This window comes from Mobula hypostoma, chromosome 21, assembly GCF_963921235.1.
Source record: "Mobula hypostoma chromosome 21, sMobHyp1.1, whole genome shotgun sequence".
In the NCBI taxonomy this organism is placed as follows: Eukaryota; Metazoa; Chordata; class Chondrichthyes; order Myliobatiformes; family Myliobatidae; genus Mobula; species Mobula hypostoma.
Window position 1 is genome coordinate 473,642 of NC_086117.1, and position 18,181 is coordinate 491,822.

The 18,181-nt window shown below is 43.9% G+C and overlaps 1 protein-coding gene across 1 annotated transcript in view; it reads right to left on the reverse strand.

Moving 5' to 3' along the window:
* The window catches only part of niban2b (niban apoptosis regulator 2b), a 338,559-nt gene that overhangs the window by 202,720 nt on the left and 117,658 nt on the right, over nt 1-18,181 (reverse strand). The window contains exon 2 of the mRNA XM_063073243.1: nt 11,634-11,764. Coding sequence (XP_062929313.1) covers nt 11,634-11,764 — 131 coding nt within the window. The remainder of the gene's footprint in view (nt 1-11,633; nt 11,765-18,181) is intronic.

Genomic DNA, 18,181 nt, shown 5'->3' on the forward strand with positions numbered 1-18,181 from the left:
TGTATGGGTTAGTAGGTCAATTGGTCAAATGGGTGTAATTGGCCGGTCTTCCTTTTATCTCTATCTGACCAGTGATATCCCTCACCTCTCAGGATTCCCTGTACTTGTTATGTAGATGCTCCCAGTCTAACTTTGCCTAGTCTTGTCTGACTTTAATGGAAGTGGCTTTCCAATAATTTAAACTTTAGTAATGATCTTTCCTTATCTTTCTCCGTAACCCCTTTGGAATATAGAATTTTATGGTCACCCTCTGCAAAAGCATCCCTACTTATATTCCTTAACTTTCAATTGCGGCCCCTGCCATTGATCTCGGCGGCTCCAACACCTCAGGACATATTCAAAACCCGGACTCCAGCAACGACCATGGACACCTTCACAGCGATTGCGCAACCACCAACTGCGACTCCAGCCTTGAACTCCAGGCCGGGTCTTTATGTGCTGCTGTTGTGACTCCCGTCTCCCCTTCCCCCACCACCACTCCGCAGCCCCGTCTTCCTCAGATCCCACCGTCAACTCCTGGGCCCTCAGAGGCTCCATCTTCCTCTCACCCCAACCCTCCCCTCTCCACTGACAGCCTCCCCACTCCCCCCTCTGATCCCAGCTCTCAAGATTCCAGCCTTGAACTCCAGGCTGGGTCTTTATGTGCTGCTGTTGTGACTCCCATCTCCCCTTCCCCCACCAATACTCTGCAATCCCGTCTCCCTCAGATCCCACCGTCAGCTCCTGGGCCCTCAGAGGCTCCATCTTCCTCTCACCCCAACCCTCCCCTCTCCACTGACACACCCAGCCTCCCCCCTCTGATCCCAGCTCTCATCCGTGCCGGGTCTTTACCATCCCCTCCAACCTTCAACTGTCGGAGGCAGAACGCTCTGTTCTCAGTAAGGGCCTCACCTTTGTCCCCCTTCGCCCACACCTCAGTGAGTTCCGTGTTCGCCATGATGCGGAACTTTTCTTCCGCCGTCTCCGTCTCCGAGCCTACTTCTTCGGCAAGGACTCTTCCACCCCCACCGATGACCCCTTCTCCCGTCTTCAACCCTCCTCTTCTTCATGGACACCCCGCTCTGGTCTTCTGCCTGCTCTGGATCTCTTTATTGCCAACTGCCGACGGGACATCAACCGTCTCGACTTCACCGCACCTTGTCCCCATTCCAACCTCACTCCTTCGGAACGCTCTGCTCTCCACTCCCTCCGCACTAATCCTAACCTTATTATTAAACCCGCTGATAAGGGGGGTGCTGTTGTAGTCTGGCGTACTGACCTCTACCTTGCCGAGGCACAGCGACAACTCACGGATACCTCCTCTTATTTACCCCTTGATCGTGACCCCACTAAGGAGCACCAGGCCATTGTCTCCCACACTATCACCGATTTTATCCGCTCAGGGGATCTCCCATCCACTGCTACCAACCTTATAGTTCCCACACCCCGTACTTCCCGTTTCTACCTCCTACCCAAGATCCACAAACCTGCCTGTCCTGGCCGACCTATTGTCTCAGCTTGCTCCTGCCCCACCGAACTCGTTTCTGCATACCTCGACACTGTTTTATCACCCCTTGTTCAATCCCTTCCGACCTATGTTCGTGACACTTCTCACGCTCTTAAACTTTTCGATGATTTTAAGTTCCCTGGCCCCCACCGCTTTATTTTCACCATGGATGTCCAGTCCTTATATACTTCCATCCCCCATCAGGAAGGTCTCAAAGCTCTACGCTTCTTTTTGGATTCCAGACCTAATCAGTTCCCCTCTACCACCACTCTGCTCCGTCTAGCGGAATTAGTCCTTACTCTTAATAATTTCTCCTTTTGCTCCTCCCATTTCCTCCAAACTAAAGGTGTAGCTATGGGCACCCGTATGGGTCCTAGCTATGCCTGCCTTTTTGTTGGGTTTGTGGAACAATCTATGTTCCGTGCCTATTCTGGTATCTGTCCCCCACTTTTCCTTCGCTACATCGACGACTGCATTGGCGCTGCTTCCTGCACGCATGCAGAACTCGTTGACTTTATTAACTTTGCCTCCAACTTTCACCCTGCCCTCAAGTTTACCTGGTCCATTTCCGACACCTCCCTCCCCTTTCTAGATCTTTCTGTCTCTGTCTCTGAAGACAGCTTATCCACTGATGTCTACTATAAGCCTACTGACTCTCACAGCTATCTGGACTATTCCTCTTCTCACCGTCTCTTGCAAAAACGCCATCCCCTTCTCGCAATTCCTCCGTCTCCGCCGCATCTGCTCTCAGGATGAGGCTTTTCATTCTAGGACGAGGGAGATGTCTTCATTTTTTAAAGAAAGGGGCTTCCCTTCCTCCACTATCAACTCTGCTCTTAAACGCATCTCCCCCATTTCACGTACATCTGCTCTCACTCCATCCTCCCGCCACCCCACTAGGAATAGGGTTCCCCTGGTCCTCACCTACCACCCCACCAGCCTCCGGGTCCAACATATTATTCTCCGTAACTTCCGCCACCTCCAACGGGATCCCACCACTAAGCAGATCTTTCCCTCCCCCCCCCCTGCATTCCGCAGGGATCGCTCCCTACACAACTCCCTTGTCCATTCGTCCCCCCCATCCCTCCCCACTGATCTCCCTCCTGGCACTTATCCGTGTAAGCGGAACAAGTGCTACACATGCCCTTACACTTCCTCCCTTACCACCATTCAGGGCCCCAAACAGTCCTTCCAGGTGAGGCATCACTTCACCTGTGAGTCGACTGGGGTGATATACTGCGTCCGGTGCTCCCGATGTGGCCTTTTATATATTGGTGAGACCCGACGCAGACTGGGAGACCGCTTTGCTGAACATCTACGCTCTGTCCGCCAGAGAAAGCAGGATCTCCCAGTGGCCACACATTTTAATTCCACATCCCATTCCCATTCTGACATGTCTATCCACGGCCTCCTCTACTGTAAAGATGAAGCCACACTCAGGTTGGAGGAACAACACTTTATATTCCGTATGGGTAGCCTCCAACCTGATGGCATGAACATTGACTTCTCTAACTTCCGCTAAGGCCCCACCTCCCCCTCGTACCCCATCTGTTACTCATTTTATGCACACATTCTTTATCTCACTCTCCTTTTTCTCCCTCTGTCCCTCTGAATATACCTCTTGCCCATCCTCTGGGTCACCCCCCCCTTGTCTTTCTTCCCAGACCTCCTGTCCCATGATCCTCTCGTATCCCCTTTTGTCTATCACCTGTCCAGCTCTCGGCTCTATCCCTCCCCCTCCTGTCTTCTCCTATCATTTTGGATCTCCCCCTCCCCCTCCAGCTTTCAAATCCCTTACTCACTCTTCCTTCAGTTCGTCCTGACGAAGGGTCTCGGCCTGAAACGTCGACTGCACCGCTTCCTATAGATGCTGCTTGGCCTGCTGCGTTCACCAGCAACTTTGATGTATGTTGCTTGAATTTCCAGCATCGGCAGAATTCCTGTTGTTTTGTCCTACTTATATTCCCTCCATCTGACCAGTCCATTCTCCAAATCAAGATCGAGTGGTGCTCTCTCTCTTGTTGGTCTACCAACAAGGTGTCAAGAAGCTCACAGGACAAACTGCAAATATTTTGCCCCTCATGTCTCAAGATCACGGAAGTCTTTTTCCCTCAGCAGAACCATATACTAATTTAGCACTTTTAAGATTCCAAAACTTTCCAAAGTGCTTCAAACAGCATAATATATTTAATACATGCAGTTAGTGTACTGTCCAGTCACAGAGTGAATAAACATGACGACAAAAAATGGACTCTTGCATTTTAGCTTACCATAATTCTGAGGCCAGATATAGCAATGTTATACTCGCAAACACGAGGAAATCTGCAGATGCTGGAATTTCAAGCAACACCCATCAAAGTTGCTGGTGAACGCAGCAGGCCAGGCAGCATCTCTAAGAAGAGGTACAGTCGACGTTTCAGGTCAAGACCCTTCGTCAGGACTAACTGAAAGAAGAGCTAGTAAGAAATTTGAAAGTGGGAGGGGGAGGGGGAGATCCGAAATGATAGAAGACGGGAGGGAGAGGGATGGAGCCAAGAGCTGGATAGCTGATTGGCAAAAGGGATATGAGAGGATCATGGGACAGGAGGCCTAGGGAGAAAGAAAGGGGGAGGGGGGAAGCCCAGAAGATAGGCAAGGGGTATAGTGAGAGGGACAGAGGGAGAAAAAGGAGAGAAAGAAAAAGAATGTGTGTATATAAATAAAGAAATAACGGATGGGGTACGGGGGGGGAGGTGGTGCATTAGCGGAAGTTTGAGAAGTCAATCCACCAGAGAAAGTAGGATCTCCCAGTGGCCACACATTTTAATTCCATGTCCCATTCCCATTCTGATATGCCTATCCACGGCCTCCTCTACTGTAAAGATGAAGCCACACTCAGGTTACAGGAACAACACCTTATATTCTGTCTAGGTAGCCTCCAACCTGATGGCATGAACATTGACTTCTCAAACTTCCGCTAATGCCCCACCGCCCCCCCCCCATACCCCATCCGTTATTTATTTATATACACACATTCTTTTTCTCTCTCTCTCCTTTTTCTCCATCTGTCCCTCTCACTATACCCCTTGCCCATCCTCTGGGCTTCCCCCCTCCCCCTTTCTTTCTCCCTAGGCCTCCTGTCCCATGATCCTCTCATATCCCTTTTGCCAATCAACTATCCAGCTCTTGGCTCCATCCCTCTCCCTCCTGTCTTCTCCTATTATTTTGGATCTCCCCCTCCCCCTCTTACTAGCTCTTCTTTCAGTTAGTCCTGACGAAGGGTCTCGGCCTGAAACGTCGACTGTACCTCTTCCTAGAGATGCTGCCTGGCCTACTGCATTCACCAGCAAGTTTTAGCAATGTTATACTGTTTAACACATGGCTAAGGTGGTGTAGGAGGGTGGGTGTCAGATTTTTGGATCAATGCGCCCTCTTCCAGGGAAGGTGAGGACTGTACAGAAGAGGCAGTTGGCACCTGAACTGGAATGGGACTAATAACCTAACCGAAAGATTTGCTAGTGCTGCATGGTGGAGGTTTGAACTACAGTTGCAGGGGGATGGGAACCAGAGTGCCAGAAGAAAGAGTGGAGAGGTTATGGAGATGTTGTTAAGACCTCAAAGTCAGGAATCAAAAGGCTGAACATGGTGTGACTAATGGCCTGAGGAAGAAATATTGAAGAAACATAAGGTTGTTATAGTAGGTAATTTAACTTTGGGACCTCCATACTGTAAAAGAACGGGATGTGATAGAGTTTGTCAAATGTGTTCAGAAAAGTTTCCTTAATTAGTACGCAGAAGTCCCAACGAGAGAGTGCGCGATACTTGATCTGCTATTAGGAAATACAACAAGGCAGGTGACAGAAGTTTGTATTGAGGAATACTTTGCATCTAATGATCATAATGCCATTAGTTTCAAATAAACAAAATATGGAAATATCTCAGGATTACTGCCAATGTCAAGTGACAATGAGAATAGGAATAGAATGAGGTGGCAGATAAACGTGAGGCTGAAGAATTGAAGCAGGTGGCAGGGATTCAAATTTCTGGATAATTGGGACCTCTTCTGGGACAGGTCTGACTTGTACAAAAGGGACGGGTGGCATGGCCCTGATGGTAAGCAACAATATCAAATCACTAGAAAGAAGGGACATAGGATCAGAAGAGGCGGAATCCTTATGGGTCGAGTTAAGAAATGGCAAGGGTAAAAAGACACTAATAGCAGTTATATACAGGCCTCCAAAAAGCAGCTGGGATGCGGACTACAAGTTACAGCTGGAAATAGGAAAAGCATGTCAGAAGGAAAATGTCAAGATAATTATGGGGGATTTTAATATGAAAGTGGATTGGGAAAGTCAGGAAGGTACTGGATCTCAGGAGAGGGAGTTTGTAGAATGCCTACAGGATGGCTTTTTGGAGCAGCTTGTCCATAAGCCCACCAGGGGATCGGCTGTTTTGGATTGGGTGCTGTGTAATCAACCTGAGGCGATTAGGGAGCTGGAGGTAATGGAACCCCTTGGAAGTAGTGATCATAATATGATTGAGTTCAGTTTCAAATTTGAAAAGGAGAAGCTGGTATCAGGTATATTGCCATTTCAGTGGAACAAAGGAAATTACAGTGGTATGAGAGAGGAACTGGCCCAAGTTGATTAGAAAAGTAAGCTAGATGGAGGGACGGTAGAACAGAATTGGATGAAATTCCTACAAGAAATAAGAAGAGTGCAGGAAAAATATATTCCAAGAAAAAAGAAAATCATGAATGGAAAAATGGCACAAGTGTGGCTAACGACAGAGGTTAAGGCTAAAATAAAAGCAAAAGAGCTGGCGTACAAGGAAGCAAAAATTAGTGGGAAAACTAAGGACTGGATGACTTTTAAAAACTTACGGAAAGAAACTAAGAAAGTCATTAAGAAAGAAAAGAAATTATGAAAGGAAGTTGGCAATTAACATAAAAAAGGATACTAAGAGTTTTTTTTAAATATATGAAGAGTAAAAGAGTGACACGGGTAGATGTAGGACCGATTGAAAATGATGCTGGAGAAATTATAATGGATAACAAAGAAATGGCAGAGGAACTAAATGAGTATTTTGCATCAGTCTTCACAGTGGAAGACATTAGCAACATACCTGATAGCCAGAGGTCTCAGGGAATAGAATTAGGTACAGTCAAGATTACTACAGAGAAAGTGCTTGGGAAGCTAAATGGACTAAGAATAGATAAGTCTCCCGGACCAGATGAGGTGCACCCACGGGTTCTGAAGGAGGTGGCTTTGGAGATTGTGGAGGCATTGGAAATGATCTTCCAGGAATCAATAGACTCTGGCATGGTTCTGGAGGACTGGAAGGTCGCAAATGTAGTTCCGCTGTTTAAGAAAGGAGGGAGGCAGCAAAAAGAAAATCACAGACCTATTAGTCTGACATCGGTAGTTGGAAAGTTATTGAACCTCGCGGTGCATGACAAGATAGGCCCAAGCCAGCATGGTTTCATGAAGGGAAGATCCTGCCTCACCAACCTATTGGAATTTTTTGAGGTAATCTCAAATAAGATTGATAAGGGAGAGGCTGTAGATGTTGTGTATTTGGATTTTCAAAAGGCCTTCGATAAGGTGCTGCATTAGAGGCTGCTTAATAAGGTGAGACCCATGGAATTACAGGAAAGATATTGGAATGGGTGGAGCATTGGCTGATAGGCAGAAAGCAAAGGGTGGGAATAAAGGGATCCTATTCTGATTGGTTGCCGGTTACTAGTGGTGTTCCGCAGGGGTCGGTGTTGGGGCCGCTTCTTTTTACTATGTATATCGATGATTTAGATTATGGATTAAATAGTTTTGTGGCTAAATTTGCGGATGACACCATGATAGGAACAGGAAGTGTTGAAGAAACAGAAAGGTTGCAGACAGACTTGGTCAGTTTAGGAGAGTGGGCAAAGAAATGACAGATGAGATACAATGTTGAGAAATGTACAGTTGTACATTTTGGAAGAAGAAATAATTGGGCAGATTATTATTTAGATGGGGAGAAAATTCAAAACTCAGAAGTGCAAAGGGACTTGGAGGTCCTCATGCAGGATACCCTAAAGGTTAACCACCAGGTTGGATTGGCAGTAAGGAAAACGAATGCTATGTTGGCATTCATTTCAAGAGGAATAGTGTATAAGAGTAAGGAGGTGTTGATAAGGCTCTGTGGGGCACTGGTGAGATCTCCCTTCACAGAGTGATAAGTCGATTCACGTTCTCTGACAGTGATTCTACCCTCCTTGTCACTGTTGCAGGGCCAAGCGGTATATTATGTATTGCGGTTGTGATGTCGTTTTTGTTTTTAGTCATTAAAACAGACTCTGCGGTAATGACCATTGCTTCCTTGAATAAATCGCCATCTGTAAAAGGCTTCTTGTGTTTAGCCAAAAGGTGACTTACACGAAATGATGCTTCAATTGCAGCCTTATTTTGAGCAGCATGTTTTGTGAAAAACGATTGCTGGGCCTTCAACCCTGATTTCAGCTCCTCAACCTTCCAGGCACGAATTGCGCTCTTTGGGGGGTAGGTGTCTTTAAATTCCTGGTGTTTGGTGTTGCGGTGCCACTCCAGATTCCCTCTTTTAGTCAGTGCTTGTGTTTGGTGGCACAACATATATACACACTTGTCTTTCACCAAGGTAAATAGAAATTCCTCTTCCTATTCTGGATGGAATTTGTATGTTTTCGCCTTCTTTCGTGGAGACTCCGCCATGCTATCAGGGTATCACGAGCGAGTGCCGATTGCGTCGCCTCTGATCTGAGCCGACATTCACCTAATTAATTAGCTTGTTTATTTCGGCTTTTTTACTTAAAGATGTGCTGGGTGCATCCCGACTACCACTGCACCCCTGCATGCTTCGCGGACCGGAGGTTGGGGACACTGCCGTACGTTGATATTTGCGACAGCCTGTACTGTTACCTAATCTGATTGGTCACTTTGATGCAGCAGAGGCTACGCTGAAAACGCAGCGCATGGCGGGGGAGCTACACACATGCGCACTGGGCAGAAAGAATGGAACTAAACCCCCGCAACCCAGAAACAATCTCTCTCTACAAACAGCTTTTTAGTGAAAATATTGCTATATTACCATTAGCCTAATTAGTACTACTTACTTTTATAATGCTCACATTACAACAGTATTTGTGTATTTATTTTTGATTTTTCTTCGGGATCTACTGGGAAAGTCTCAAAGATCAACCGGTTGATCGCGATTGACGGGTTGGCGACCCCTAGAATAGAGGGTTATGGGCTGAGTGCAGGTCAGTGGGACTAGGTAAGAGTAAGAGTTTGGCACAGACTAGAAGGGCCGAGATGGCCTGTTTCTGTGCTGTAATTGTTATATGGTTATATAATCTAAAAAAAAGTGGTAGATGGAATGTAGTGTTGGGAAAAGTACAATGATGCATTTTGGTAAAAGGAACAATTGTTCATACTATTATCTAAATGGGGAGAAGGTTTAAACATCAGAGATGCAGGGGGACTTAGGAGTCCTTGTGCAAGACTCCCAGAAGGTTAATTTACAGGCTGAGTCTGTGGTAAAGAAGGCAAATGCAAAGTTGGCATTTATTTTGAGGGGAATTATGTGCAGTTTTGTAAAGATGTAAATAAGGTTGAAAGAAAGAGTACAGAGAAAATTTGCAAGAATGTTGCTGGGTCTGGAGGATCTGAATTATAAGTTAAGATTGAATAGGTTAGGAGTTTATTCCTTGGAACTTAGAAGATTGAGAAGAGATTTGATAGACGTGTCCAAAATTATGAGCAGTATAGATAGAGTAAATTCAAGCAGGTTTTTTCTACTGAGATTTTGTTGCAGTACAACTAGAGGTGATGAGTTAAGGGTGAAAGATGAAAAGTTGAAGGGGAACATGAAGGAAAACTTCTTCACTCAGAGGGTTGTGAGAGTATGGATCGAGCAGCCAGCGCAAGTGGTGCATGTGAGCTTAATTTCAACATTTAAGTTTGGTAGGTACATGGATAGCAGGGGTATGCAGGACTATAGTCCTGGTGCAGGTCAATGGGAGTAGGCAGTTTAAATGATTCACATTGACTGGATTGGTCAAAGGGCCTGTTTCTGTGCTGTACTCTTCAATGGCTCTATAATCATTGGAAAACGCAATTGTCTCAGAGGCCAATGTTAGGCTGTCTTTAAAGAGAGTGAACCCTCGCAAGGCAGAAGGTCCCAATGGAGTACCTGGCAAGGCCCCAAAAATCCTATGCCAACCAACTAGCGGGAGTACTCAAGGGCATTTTCAACCTCTCACTGCTATGAGCAGAAATGTCAATTGCTTCAAAAAGGCAACAATTATACGAGTGCCTAAGAAGAATAACGTGGGCTGCCTTGATGACTATCGCCTGGTAGCACTCACATCGACAATGATGAAATGCTTTGAGAGGTTGGTCATGACTAGACCGAACTCGTGCCTCAGCAAAGACCTGGACCCACTGCAATTTGCCTATTGCCACAATAGGTCAATGGCAGATGCAATCTCAATGGCTCTCCACACGGCTTTAGACCACCTGGACAACACAAACACCTATGTCAGGATGCTGTCCATTGAATATAGCTCAGCATTTAATACCCACAATCCTGATTGAGAAGTTGCAGAACCTGGGCCTCTGTACCTCCCTCTGAAATTGGATCCTCAACTTCCTAACCGGAAGACCACAATTTGTGTGGATTGGTGATCACATCTCCTCCTTGCTGATGATCAACACTAGCGCACCTCAGGGGTGTGTGCTTAGCCCACTGCTCTACTCTATATACACATGACTGTGTAGCTGGGCATAGCTCAAGTACCATCTACAAATTTGCTGCCAATACAACCATTGTTGGTAGAATCTCAGGTGGTGACGAGAAGGCGTACAGGAGTGAGATAGGCTAACTGGTGGAGTGGTGTCGCAGCAACAACCCAGCACTCAATGTCAGTAAGACGAAAGAGCTGATTGTGGACATCAGTAAGGGTAAGACGAAGGAACATATACCAATCCTCACAGAGGGATCAGAAGTGGAGAGAGTGAGTAGCTTCAAGTTCCTGGATGTTAGGATCTCTGAAGATCTAACCTGGTCCCAACATATCGATGTAGTAATAAAGAAGGCAAGACAGCAATACTACTTTATTAGGAGTTTGAAGAGATTTGGCATGTCAACAAATACACTCAAAAACTTCTATAGTTGTACCGTGGAGAGCATTCTGACAGGCTGCATCATTGTCTGGTATGGAGGGGCTACTGCACAGGACCGAAAGAAGCTGCAGATGGTTGTAAATCTAGTCAGCTCCATCTTGGGTACTAGCCTACAAAGTACCCAGGACATCTTTAAGGCAGCTTCCATTATTAAGGACCTCCAGCATCCAGGGCCCTTTTCTCACTGTTACCATCGGTAGGAAGTACAGAAGCTTGAAGGCACACACTCAGCGATTCAGGAACAGCTTCTTCCCCTCTGCCATCCGATTCCTAAATGGACATTGAATCTTTGGAAACTACCTCACTTTTTTTTTAAATATACAGTATTTCTGTTTCTGCACTTTCTTTGGTAATCTATTCAATATATACACCTGGCTAGTGGCATAGCGGCATCAATGCCGGACTTTGGGACAAAAGTTCCCGAGTTCGAATCCAGCGGCTCCCCTGCATGCTTTCCATCCATGCTGGGTTATGAGCTGGTGATCTCTTTGGAAACTCACCCAGCAGGAGGCAATGGCAAACCACTGCTGTAACTTGCCTCGTACGCGGTTCCCCACTACGTCAGAGAGGCATGGAGGGAAATCGTCCGCTAACTGGAGAAACTCTGGATGCAACGTACCTTTCCTTTTATTCAATATATATATAATTGATTTACTTGTTTATTTATTTTTATTTATTATTATTATTTTTTCTCTCTGCCAGATTATTTATTGCATTGAACTGCTGCTGCTAAGTTAACAAATTTCACGTCACATGCCGGTGATAATAAACCTGATTCTGAAATATAATGTGCTGCGAGTGAAGCCTGATGTGTTAGCAACACACACAAAATGCTATAGGAACTCAGCAGGCCAGGCAACATCTATGGAAAAAAGGAGTACAGACGACATTTCGGGCTGAGACCCTTCGGCAGGACTGTCGTGATGAAGCCACACTTAGGTTGGAGGATTTATAACTGCCATTTCACTTGCCTTTCTTTGAAGAAGCTGAGGCTGGGGTCCACCATTCTCTTCAACCTCATATCGAATCTTATTAAAGAGAGCCAGTGGATACTGTTCCTCATAGAATTGAAAAAACTCATCCAGAATCTTCCCAGTTCTTTCTGCAAAATATAACCAGAGAATTGAGAGTAAATAAGGTCAAGTAATAATTTCAACTACTAACTCAAATGTCTTCCAAGAGTGATGCCAAATGAATCGCCATTCAGTTTGTTTTAAATATGATTGAATGTCTTAAATGTTTGGATATATTACAATTCAGAACTTTTTGCTTAAATATATGTAAATAAAATATAAGTTGACCGGAAATCCATAGTTCTTTCAAGTAACCACTGATTCACAATGCAGCACCATCTCTTCAATACTAAACCTTTTCTTTGTATTTACAGTGACTGTAAAAGGAAGAATTACTGCATTGTGGATCAGCTACAAAACACTCATGACAAGGCTTCTTAGACTAAATAACCACAAGAGATTCTGCAGATGCTGGAAATCTAGAGCAACACCTAAAATTCTGGAGAAACTCAGCAGGTCAGACAGCATCTATGGAGATGAATAAACGGCCAATGCTTCAGGCTTAGACCCTTCATCAGGACTGAAAAGGTAGGGGGAAGAATTCAAAATAAGGAGGAAAAGGGATAGGAATACAAGCTGGCAGGTAATTAGTGAATACAACTTTGTATTTAATATCTCAGTAATGTTTGAGTAAGAGTGTGTGTGTGTGTGTGTTGATCAAGCATTCATGTTTAATTAATTACAAGTTACATGTAAAAATACATTAATTGCATACATCATCATGCTATCATGTGATACATGCACACTTCGCTTAAAGAAGAACCCTATTTCAGACACCTGTGTGTCTTCATTTGAATTAATTTAATGTTTTGAAGTTACAAAACATAACATTAGTGACGAGGTATTTTTAAAACTAACCCAACACAGCTACCGACCTGTTAAAGTGCAGCAAGGCATTTGAAATAAAATAAAACACAGTGAGCACCGGCAAAACAGAGCAAGTGTTCTTTGGAAGACACAATCGAGTTTTTAAAAAGTGTATGAAAACAGAAGGATTCAGGGTTCATAAACAGTGTTGGCTGGCTACATCTGAAAGATTGATTAGTTTGATTACACAGTGTATCATTGGTTCATGTATACTGAACGACTGAAACAGTATTCTGAAGCAAATGAAATAACCAATGAGAAACGAGTGCCAATTTTGCTGAGTGAATTGGGTGAGCGGACAAGACCTTCTACCCTGCAACAATGGCTTCATCTACCAATCCAATTGCATTTGTCTACCCCAAGGCACTAGTCAGGAATGTGACAGCCCTGACGAAGGGCCTCAGCCCAAAACATTGACTGTTTACTCTTTTCCATAAATGTTGCCTGGCCTGTTGAGTTCCTCCAGCATTTTGTGTGTGTTGCTTGGATCTCCAGCATCTGCAGATTTTGTCTTGTTTGTGGAGGAGAAAACACCATGCTCTCTCCATTACAAGTACACCACAGCTACAGTAGGTACCAAAGAAAATCAACACTAACACTGCACAACAGAGAGCTGATTTTAGGACAGATTAATGCCTAATATGTGAGACTGTGTGAAACAACTATTGCACAAATGAATATATTAACTGAAATAAAAGATTTTATCAGACCTTTTCAAATCCATTGGCTGATGCTAATATGGGTCCATATTATGCGCTAATAGCCACAGCTCCACTATATTTTCACTGAAAGGCACAAATCCTTTTTACCCTATGTTATTTATGGACCATCTCAAAAAGGTTTGTTATCATTACAGAGCAGTGTAATTGCAAAGCACTGCACTGTGATAATTATAATAAATGCATGGATCTAAGAAATAGACTATGAACTAGACTATGAATCTAAACAGGTCATGGCAGTCACCATCTCCCTGGCCTTACATCCATCTCTTGAGCATATATTAACTGAAATAAAAGATTTTATCAGACCTAAAAGACACCCATGTTAGACTATAGTTTACTGACTACACCTTTGCCATCAAAACTATAATTCCAGAAAAATTCACCAGTTAGTGGATGGTACGAAGTAGGGTGGAGTGAGAGGTACTGCTGAGGAAGCAATGCGATTGCAGCAGGAGTTATAGACAATTTAGAAGACTGGGCAAAAAGGTGGCAGATGGAATACAGTGTTGGGAAATGTATCATAATGCATTTTGGTAAAAGGAACAATAGTGCAGACTATTATCTAAATGAGGAGAAAATTCAAACATCAGAGGTACAAAGGCACTTAGGACTCCTCATGCAAGACTCCAGGAAGGTTAATTCACAGGTGGAGTCTGTGGTAAAGAAGGCAAATGCAATGTTGACATTTAATTCAAGGGGAATAGAATATAAAAACAAGGAGATAATGCTGAAAGTTTATAAGACACTAGTCAAGCCACTACTGGAATATTGTCAACAGTTTTGGGCCCCTTATCTCAGGAAGGATGTATTGCTTTTGGAGAGTGTCCACAGGAGGTTCACAAGAATGATTCCAGCAATGAAGGGGGTACCATACGAGGAGCATCTGACAGCTTTGGGCCTGTATTCACTGAAATTTGGAAAAGTGCCGGGGAATCCCACTGAAATCTACCAAATGTTGAAAGGACTAGATAATGTTGATGTGGAGAGGATGTTTCCTCTGGTGGGGGTATCCAGAACTAGAGGGCACAGCCTCAAAGTTGAGCAGCAACCTTTTAGAACCAAGGTAAGGATGAATTTTCTTTAGCCAGAGTAGTGAATCTGTGTAATGCTCTGCCACAGACTGCGGTGGAGGCCAAGTCCATGTGTATATTTAAGGCATAAGTTGATAGTTTCCTGATCATGCAGGGCATCAAAGGATATGACAAGAAAGGTAGAGATTCCAACACATTTTCAATAGATTATTTCAATAATAATATTTGCAAATGGTTGTTGTGATGCGTCTAGTGTGATATATAGTGGGTAGTGCTTATCGCACTCACTTTCAGCTTCCACCACTGGCTAGCAGTCTTACGAAAAGGAAAATTGAATGTGCAAGTCTCTCCCTGCCAGTACATAGCCCCTCTAACAGCAAACCTCATGTACTGTCTCCTTGCTGGCGACACATGGAAACTGCACTCTTATCGAACTCAGGCTGACCTACAGAGGACAGGGAGGACGTCTGGCCCTCGCACACATAGCACACAGGCCCACCAGTCTATGGGCATGCCCTGGTGCTCGTGAACCAGATCCCCAGCTGTGGGTAAATAGCCCTAATGCCTTGTGGGCAGTCTTGGGAGAGATAAAGGCTATGGGAGTAAAGTCGGACAGTAAATCGGAAGTGGAGCCCCTAAGGGGGGTGGATGTCATTGAACATCCTTGCAGTAGCTCCTGCAGCCAAGCTGGTGGCCGCATAACATTGCTTCATAAGCTTTCCCTTGAACACTCGTGAGGCTGAGAGGGGGATCTTGACGGCTGGGCAGCTCAGGATGTCCATACCATCCACCCAGCTTGTGATGATGATCATCATCATCAACCACTGTCCTTCGAGAAGATGGATGCCAGCCACCATCAACCAATATTTGCACTGGAATATCTGTTAATATAGATACTTCACATGCTGAATTCAACATTTACTCAGAAAATGAGCAGCATGTTACTTCCGTAAATTGACATGCACTTAACTTTCTGGCTGCAATCTGACTTGCAACAAATAGTAACATTAATCTCATCCTAAATGCCCCCTCAGCTGAACACAGAACATCACTGTTTTCATGTACGATGTACAAATTATTCCATTTTATATTCCAAATAGTATTGTGGTTCCTCAGGGAATGATTCATTTTTAAAAGTGCTCCCATATGTGCTCCTATATGATGGTGTTTCAAACCACAATGACAAAAATATCGTGTTATGTTTTCCAACATTTTGAAGAATATATTGCAAATTATTTAATTCACTTCAGCTCAGAAAAGCATACTAAATATGTTTATTGATCAAGGAATGAGCATCACCAAGATGACCAGAATCTTACTGATAAAGTTCCATTTTCATCATTAGAACTCAAAACGGCAATGAATGCAATATATAGAGCTAAGGCTGTTGTGGTTCCAGGGAGATAAATTTCCATGCTGGCACCACAGTAAAATGAAGATGATACGGGTAAGTAAGGAGGGTGATAGCTCACGGTTAGATGGAATCTTGATCAGCTGGATAAGTGGGTCAAGAAATATCAAATGGAGTTTAATTTGGATAAGTGTGAAGTGTGGCATGTTGGGAAATCAAATCAAAGTAATATACAGAGAACAGAGAGGCTGGGGAGTACTGCAGAACAGAGAAACCTTGGCATGTGAAGGACTAAAGGAGAATGTTACAGTAAATGAAAATTAAATGCAAAAACAACTGCAGATACTGGAAACTAAATACTGGGTAATAACAGTGATTATCTTCAAGGTGCTGCTTTCTCATTTAAAGTCTAACCTCTGCTACTCTTTTAACTGGACCTCCTCCTTAATCCTAGTTGTTTGTTTTCCCCAAATAGATCAAAACAACTGGCTTTGCTGCCTCCCTTTCCAGGTTTTCTCCATCTGGCACGATGTAGGCAACATAACATAGGTTTGCTACCAGTGCCACATGCAGGGGGGTTTAGAAATAGTAAGATAGCGCAGATCAACACGTGGCTGAAGACATGGTGCAGGAGGGAGGGCTTCAGATTTATAGATAATTGGGCAATTTTCCAGGGAAGGTGGAACCTGTTCCGACGGGACAGTTTACATCTGAACTGGAGGGGGACAAATATTCTTGCAGGTAGGTTTGCTAGAGAGGCTCCAGGGGATTTAAACTAGACACAAAGGGGGAGGGGAACCAGAGTGTAGGAACAGATGTAGGGGAGAAGGAAGAAAAAGGAGATGGTAAAGTTGTTTGCACCGTTAGTGATAAACAGAGAGTAAGAGGTGGAAAATTTCTTAAATGCATTTATTTTAATGCTAGGAGCATTGTAAGAAAGGTGGATGAGCTCAGAGCATGAATTAATACCTAGAAGTATGATCTTGTAGCTATTAGTGAAACATGGTTGCAGGAGGGGTGTGATTGGCAACTAAATATTCCTGGATTTCGTTGCTTCAGGTGTGATAGAATCGGAGAGACAAGAGGGGGAGGTGTTGCATTGCTTGTCAGAGAAAATATTACAGCAGTGCTCTGGCAGGTTAGAGGGCTCATCTAGGGAGGCTATTTGGGTGGAATTGAGGAATGGGAAAGGTGTAGTGACACTTACAGATCACCTAATGGGGAGCAAGAATTGGAGGAGCAAATTTGTAAGAGATAGCAGATATTTGTAGTAAGCACAAGTTTGTCATTGTGGGAGATTTTAATTTTCCACACATAGACTGGGAAGCCCATACTGTAAAAGGGCTGGATGGGTTGGAGTACATAAAATGTGTGCAGGATAGTTTTTTGCAGCAATACACAGAGGTACCAACTAGAGAAGGGGCAGTGTTGGATCTCCGTTTAGGGAATGAGATAGGTCCAGTGACAGAGATATGTGTTGGGGAGCACTTCGGGTTCAGTGATCACAATGCCATTAGTTTCAATATAATTATGGAGAAGGATAGGTCTAGACCCAGGGTTGAGATTTTTGATCTGAGAAAGGCTAACTTTGGGGAAATGCGAAAGGATTTAGAAGGAGTGGATTGGGACAAATTGTTTTATGGGAAGGACGTAATAGAGAAATGGAGGTCAGTTAAAGGTGAAATTTTGAGGGTACAGAATCCTTATGTTCCTGTTAGGTTGAAAGGAAAGGTTAGAGAGAGCCATGGTTTTCAAGGGATATTGGAAACTTGGTTCGGAAAAAGAGAGATATCTACAATAAATATAGGCAGCATGGAGTAAATGAGGTGCTTGAGGAATATAAAGAATGTAAAAAGAATCTTAAGAAATTAGAAAAGCTAAAAGAAATACGAGATTGCTTTGGCAAGTAAGGTGAAAATAAATCCAAAGGGTTTCTACAGTTATATTAATAGCAAAAGGATAGTGAGGAATAAAATTGGTCCTTTAGAGAATCAGAGTGGACAGCTATGTGTGGAACCAAAAGAGATGGGGGAGATTTTGAACAATTTCTTTTCTTCGGTATTCACTAAGGAGAAGGATATTGAATTATGTAAGGTAAGGGAAACGGGCAGGGAAGTTATGGAAACTATGATGATTAAAGAAGAGGAAGTATTGGCACTTTTAGGGAATCTAAAAGTGGATAAGTCTCCAGGATCTGACAGGATATTCCCTGGGACCTTGAGGGAAGTTAGTGTAGAAATAGCAGGGGCTCTGATAGAAATATTTCAAATGTCATTAGAAACGGGGATGGTGCCAGAGGATTGGCGTATTGCTCATGTTGTTCTATTGTTTAAAAAGGATTCTAAGAGTAAACCTAGCAATTATTGGCCTGTAAGTTTGACGTCAGTGGTGAGTAAATTAATGGAAAGTATTCTTGGAGATGGCATATATAGTTATCTGGATAGACAGGGTCTGATTAGGAACGGTCAACATGGA